We start from the raw sequence: 7,377 nt of genomic DNA, 5'->3' as shown, positions 1-7,377 counted from the left end.
CTTACGACGGGGATCCGTTCTTAACGCGGCGTCGTAAACCGAATTTCGACGCAAGTCGGATCATACGTTCATACAGTACTGTACCATAATAACAGTACAGTACTGCAAACACTTAACTTATCCATACACCTATCCTAACACAGTGCCCTACATAATTATCAATAAACATAAGTACAGTACAATATTGTGCAGTACAGTACGCTTTGTTATCACTGTCGCTTTCATAGGAGCAGATCCTGTCACGTGTTCAAGGATGCGATCTTTATCCTTGATAATCGTAGCGACAGTCGAACGACTAAGTCCAAAAGACCTGCAAATTTCTGTTGCTGTTTTCCCCTTCTCAGATTGCCTTATGACTTCCACTTTCACAGTACTGTACTGGACTCTATGACTTCCGCCGCGTACAGTTCGACTTACGCCGCTAAACCTCGCAACTCGGAATGAGCTTCATTTACAGCGTCGTAACCACGAAACGACGTAACTCGAGACCGTCGTAACCCGAGGACTACCTGTACCTGTAAATATAAGTATAGATAGGTAGAAGGGAGTGAGTGAGATTGTCGATGTCATTATTTTCCTTAAGTAATTTAGTTCGTCTACTGACACTGACACCCACATTATTGTCTTTCACTAGAAGTATTATCTACCGACAGTTAGCATTACCGTGAGCTGTGATCAACTTATGAAGTATCCCAACAATAGTATAATTGTCACCGTACACAGAAGTCGTCCAGCCCGTTCTAGTATACATGTCATTCATTGCTGTAAATAACAAATAAACAGCTTTTAATTTACTTGTGTTAAACGCTTCCGTGTCACTCTTTGTGTTAACAGAAATAACTCTTAACATAACAACTGTATTAGCAATTATAAGCAGTCCGTTTAAGTAGTAATGAAAGAAGACTAAAACAATGAAAACAAAAAAGAAGCACAGTATGTAATTTCAAACGGTTTTCTCTCATCGTGCTTACTGCAGATTTCTTTTAAGCTTTACAATTATTACAGTGTCCTAAAACAAATTAGCGAACTGTTTCTAAGGAAGCAATATAAACTAATGTGCTAAGCAACAACAGCATTAACATTTATGTAAGTCCAGGTGGCAGAACCACTCAACACTACGTCTGTTTACGCAGAAAGCAAGCACGTGATCACATGCACACAAATGGCGCACACTGGCACTCGGTACTGCTCTGTTATACACACTGTTACTCACGTATTGCACATATTCCTCCAGCCCCAAACCGATTGCCTAGGTATGCTAAGCCAACCATCCCACGACTGTCCTTGAAAAGAGTGTGTGTAAACAAGTGCGCTAAGCAGAACTGGATGATGTCCCTGTGACGACTGAAAGCCTGATAAAAATATGGAGACAAACGATGTTAAAAAATCACACATGAAACACATTTCAAAGCGTAAACAAAGTCTGTGTGTTGTGTCTTGTCAGTTAGTGTCAGGATGCGTTACTAAAATACGTCCAGTTGAGAATGTCCAGTAATTGTCAATAGAATCTATTCTACTGCCACCATCAGTCATACATGTATAAACTACCTGACACAATTTTTCTGCTTTGTTACTCCGATGTTCCCTTTTCACTCCATCCTCCAAACAGCTAAGCACACTACCGTATACCAGTCTGCATACTTAAGACATACAGACCTTACTATTTCAAAAGTCAGCCATTCTACCAGTTTCTTAGGGTCTTATCGTCCTTTCATCAAAATGTAAATTTCTAAATTTGAGAAGGCAGCTTTTGTCTTTGTCTCATCCTGTTTATAGGGTCTAGATCATACATGTAAAAGAAGCAGAAGAAAAATTAGGATTAGAGAGATCTGTCCTACTAGTTTCTACATCTCTGTACCTAAATGTAGACTGCAAACAGATGTTTGTCAGCTCCATATTTGCTGAAATCGCAATATTTCGGTAGATAAAAGAAAACGAATCACACAGAAACGAATCACGAATGATAGAAGTACTTGAAAGGTTACATAGTTCAGATATACTTACATAAAGTTTATCTGATGTATTCCAATGATCCACTTCATAATTATAGCTGAATGGTCCTCTGCTTGGCCCGGTTGAGTATTCCGTGTGAACCAGAACCTGAAACATAATACAGGTGTTATTAGTGTTTAGCGACCGATACGACTGAGTGTAGAACTGTGTTTAGTCTTATAAAACAATTGAAAATATGTTGGCACAAGATTAGATAGCATATAAATGTGCTTTGCTCAAAGAAGACAAGGATGAATACTTCTGAGCTAGTCGATTGATTCCATCTCTATTTGACCTTTCTGATCAAAATATGACCCCAAATGAGACACAAGACTAAATAGAAATGTTGATTGGCATATTATATTCAGGAAAGTAGCCAAGATTAAAGAGATTAAATTAAAATGGCTCCAAATCAGAGTCCTGCACTGAATACTGGGGACAAAAATAGCTTTATTTAATATGGGTCTAGAGAAGGATGATTTTTGTGACTATTGTAGATGTGAAAAAGAAAACATTCAACATATTTTTTGGAAATGTTAATGTGTTCAAGATTTCTGGCAAAACTTTCAAAATTATGTGTCAAACAAATGTGGGATTATGACAAGGATGATTTTAAGCGAACACCTGGTTTTATTTGGTTGCAGCAATAACTTTAAGACAGATGATGTACTGGATTTAATCTTACTGCTTGCTAAATCATACATATACGCTTGCAGATTCAAAAAAACCACACCTCAGTTGAAACCATTCATTCAGATACTGCAACATAGATATAAAATTGAAATTTTTAATGCACCTCTGGAAATGAAAGAAGAAAAAGTTGTAAAACATTGGCTTCCTTTTATTCAACTTATTGACCAAAACTTAAGCAGTGACGAGACTTTTATACATGTTGACATATATGTCTTTTATATTGTTATATATGGTATAGTGCAATGGAATGAATGGCTTAAACATAGAATATGCTATATGATTAATGGGTAAATGAAGAATATTATATGAGGAATAGTATATTGAAATGACTCATAAATTGTCGGGGACAAAAATGTCTGGCACTATTTAATGTTTGTGATATTGTTATGTATGTTTGTTATATTTCAAGGAATATGATTTGGATGATTTTGTCATTTAATGTGTTAATGGAGAATAAATGTTTATTGCTAAAAAAAAAATATGACCCCAGACAACTCTTTGGCATCATCTACAACAGAGGATTTTAAAGACCCATAAAGGAACTGCTGATAGATACGAAAGTGCAGAAAATAATGTCATTTAAACCTGTTTGATCACAAAGCCCCAGCCAAGGCTTTCCGCTATTTTCCACTCTGTATGGGTGTATATTCGGTTCACCTCTTCAATAGAGCTCACCTACGACAATATTTTATGTTTTATATATCAATGTGCGAGCATTTCCTTACATTCACATAAAACTACACATCATTTAAAACTACACTTTTAAGTCCTATGTAGATTGCCAGCTTATAGCTGTGTTGCACTGCATTATAATGACTTGGACCGTGAAATACGTTTTTCAAGCGGCTTTTACGGGACAAAATATACACTAGTGCTTCTGTTCTTCCATAAATCCAGACAAAATTCGATTAAATGTTTAGCTATTTCACTTTTCTTTTTTACTCATGCATTCAAGTGCCTTCTCTGAAATTTGAAAGGTTTTGTATTAAACTGAATGGTTTGTATTAAGAACAGTACCTTGTTTCAGTAGAAGTTTTAAAGAAAAGCTTCATGAACGAAACGACGACAGAATTAAAAGGACAGTTAAAATTGTTCGTACCACATTTACAACAGTATCACCACCATCTGTATCAGCCTAATCCGTGCAATCAACAACCAGAGTGTTCAATTTACTTACCATTATCTTTATAGCTTCAGAAGCACTAGACCTGGCATACTGGCTATAAAACGAATAGTCGGCAACCAGTCGTAAGGAACACCTTTTCTTGAAGCCATTATTCTGTCGTTTTTGTCTGATTCTGCTGACTGCAGAAAATTAATTATGTAATTCTCTTAATTGTTTTGATTATGTAAATAACTGGTGTATTTTTTGCTATTGCCCTGATTCTTAAAAAAATGTTATAAATTTCACAATGGTTTGTGTTTGTTAGGTTAGCAACTTATCTTCATATATTATAACTATCTTCGATTCCTACTATGATTACACCGATAATAAATTACATTCGGAAAAATCGTGCATATTCAGTAAGACCTAGTTCTCTTTTCCTTCTTGTAGAGAAATATTTGGCTTAGAAATGGAAATTACTGCCTAAAATGTTTACCAGTAAACTATGATGTCATCACTTACATCTCTGATGCTGCTCGTCGCTTGAAACTGACTCGTCTGAAAACGGTCGTTGGCTGTAAGCAAAGATGAAGTTCGTCAGAAGTTTAACAGATTATATATGCAGGACCTTCAATCGTAGCTCTCTACATCCGTTTATCATTAATACGAATACGGACAGCTGATTTGTAAAGCCTTTAAGCCCATTCTGAAAGACTAATTAACAACATTTTACAGGGAAAATATATAATACACAATAGTGGATGAAGAATATGTTTTAGTGTGGAATCTTTGATAGTATTTCTGCTCTTTGCCTTTAGATATAAAAGATTGGCATATTACACAATTTTATCTCATTTGCTGTTGACATCAGCATCGATTGTTTAAATTTTAAATTTAATTTGTAACACGTTTTTGGAATGAATGTATTTTAGAGATCTATTAGATGTTAACAGCATTATAGAAATGTAATTCATTCTTTCCATTGATATGACACAACAGTGCGTGTCTTACTCAGATTATCGTCAGATTATCTTAAGGTATGTGACACAATGCCTGAAATTCCAAATCGAAGCCGCACTAGAGCATTTCTATTGAATCTTTTAATTATTAATAAATTAATTATAAATTTGTTAAAACAATTACTTATACATTATGAATAAGAAACGTAGATGTAATCTTCTAAAAAAATACATGAAAATTAATTCAAAACGAATGAATCTTTCCACCAAAGTGAAATTATTGCAAATCATTGTTAATCATCTCTGCTAATCATTGTTATAGAAAGCTACATACAATAATGTTAGTGGATCGGAAAAAGGACCCGTATGATTCCAGTTGACATCAGAAAGCCTGTAGCTAATCAGATCCCACCCACTTGATGAAGGGAGGTGTCTCCACGACGGCTGGTGAAAACAAATGAACAAGTAAATAAATGTAATTTTATACTTAAGATTTTGATCATATTTGTGGGAATATTTCTCGGTTAAAAATGTATCATGTATCATTAGAAAGAAAATGCAAGAAAACAAAATGAACAACAGAACAAATGATTAGTCATTTACAACTATAAACTTCATTCTTCATCAAATAGTTATTACAAATAGTACCTCAGTAAAGTAAATTTCATTTGGGAAATAAACTGTTGTGCAGAGAACGTCCTCCTCATAATGAGCATACACGTGCATAGATTCATTCTCTGAAGAAAAAAAATGGGAAAATCATTCTTCAGTATTTAAAAAATTTCATGCGACCTGTTTCTGTTTGTAAGATAATTTCCTATATCCCACGAATCATGAATCTCTCACGCATTGTAACAATGGGCAACTTTTTATCCTTTATTTCCATATGCTCCACTCAGTGTTTATATCCATCTCACCTCTGAAGAGGGATAGCCATATGGTTCAAGGCATATATCAAAAACAAAGAAACTAAAGTATCGCAAGAAACGACAAGAGGGCATTAAAAAATGCAGTAAACACTTTGTAAATACAAACTGGAAAAAATATCACACAAAACCAACAGACGAGATTCAGATATTTTACACAGTTACTGTGTTTGAGTTTTGTAATGCAATAGTGGTATACTGTAGCTAAACAATATTTACTCTACTAGTTTCAGAGACGATTCAAGGCAGTTTTACAAATACAACGAAAATAGCAAACCTTGTAAATGTCCTGTGAGGAAATCGTTTGAGTCTACATGAAGGGGCTCATACTTGCCGTTCCTGTCTACAGTATAGGCTCGAAGTCCAGGGGACACTACAGGAGAGCCTGCCTTTAAAACCATACTGAAGTTCCTGAGAAAAACAGAATTGCTTTCATCTCTTGGCTTAAAAGATTTTCTTAATTTTTTTCTTATTTAGCCAATAATTAAAGATAAACTGCTTTTGTTCGTGCACACATAGAGAGGTCGCTAATAACTCACAGACACGCTAATTTACATCATCAAAATAGAGCTTTGTAACTATTAAAAACTACTTCACACATTTTCTCCTTTGATCATAATATTTCTCAGCGTGACAATTTCCTGGCATGTGTTACATATTTTCCAAATACAAATATATGTTTGTAACTTGTCTCTCACATTCCTAGTGTGAAGAACGTGACGTAAGTTCTGGCCGTTACGTGTCCAGTGTCAACATCCCGATGGTGGCGGACGTGCAGAGAAATATCCGACTTCTTCAAGGTCTCGTAGTGAAACAGCTTTTTGTGTACATTATCTGTTTTAAAAATCAATTTCATCAAAGCAGAAGTTTACTGAAATTCCCTCCTCTATGTGTGCGAGTAGTAACAGGAGCAGGCATAGAATCAAACAATTGTCTGCTCCTATCCTACCCTTTATAACACTTAACATCACTTCATTATTTACAGTTGTTTACTCTCCTTTTGAACGTTTTAATGCAACTTCTTGAGTGACCAGTAAACATAACATTTTTGGTCTTTCTAACATGGACAAAACAAACGATATCCAAACAATAGCGATAAGATGTAAAACTTAGATCTGTTTCAACTGAACCGTGTATTTATTCGAAATAGTGAGGTCAGCGACATGAACCCTAGGCCAGAGATTTTAAATCAAAGCATTAATTAAAATGACTTAGATTGTAATAATAACTGTGTTTGTGTCAGTGAAGTTATAACTTGACAACTAGTGTGTATTTCAAATCACACAACTTACTTTCTTCTACTTGTAATTTTCTATTTTCCATCGCAATCACTTTGTGTAGAACGACGTACTGAAGTAAAATCAAAAGTTTCAAAGAACAAACCATCTTTGACCGGCAATCGTGTCGTTGAGTCGTTCACAATAATTTTAGTATTCGTATTCACTGTAAGAGAGAAAAAGAAAACTTGTATTTACAGGCAACTAATTAAATCAGGATGCTAGAAACTTAATTCCACACACAGTTTAAATTTCATGATCTCCAGGCTGGGGAAATATACATACATCATCGTCTGCTCGATAGAAACGTCTCAAAGATGACGTCATCTAGTGAAGGAAAATCAGAGCTGTGAGTTTTAGTTTCGTACTAATACTAAATGTAGACTTTCGGGAAACAAACTCGTTTCTTCTTATCGTGGACGGTT

The 7,377-nt window shown here is 35.1% G+C and overlaps 1 protein-coding gene across 1 annotated transcript; it reads right to left on the bottom strand.

Moving 5' to 3' along the window:
- Positions 1 to 549: 549 nt before the first annotated feature.
- Positions 550 to 6,489, bottom strand: LOC112559107 (ADAM 17-like protease). The gene is made up of 10 exons (XM_025230052.1): positions 6,374 to 6,489; positions 5,953 to 6,086; positions 5,398 to 5,486; positions 5,084 to 5,193; positions 4,313 to 4,365; positions 3,863 to 3,990; positions 3,271 to 3,360; positions 2,005 to 2,100; positions 1,214 to 1,352; positions 550 to 762 (listed from the first exon to the last, which is right to left on the bottom strand). Coding segments are annotated over exons 1-10 (960 nt in total). The 5' UTR covers positions 6,376 to 6,489; the 3' UTR covers positions 550 to 643.
- Between the last annotated feature and the right edge of the window lie 888 nt (positions 6,490 to 7,377).

Source organism: Pomacea canaliculata, linkage group LG1 (genome assembly GCF_003073045.1).
Source record: "Pomacea canaliculata isolate SZHN2017 linkage group LG1, ASM307304v1, whole genome shotgun sequence".
NCBI lineage: Eukaryota > Metazoa > Mollusca > Gastropoda > Architaenioglossa > Ampullariidae > Pomacea > Pomacea canaliculata.
This window is presented reverse-complemented; position numbering and strand designations above follow the sequence as displayed.

Bases quoted from the DNA above. Each gene is read 5' to 3' on its own strand.
- LOC112559107 (XM_025230052.1), bottom strand. The intron at 2,101-3,270 runs GTTTAAATGACA...ATTATGTTTCAG, and splicing joins GGGGCTTTGTGATCAAACAG to GTTCTGGTTCACACGGAATA. The intron at 763-1,213 runs GTGAGTAACAGT...TGTTATTTACAG, and splicing joins TGGAGGAATATGTGCAATAC to CAATGAATGACATGTATACT.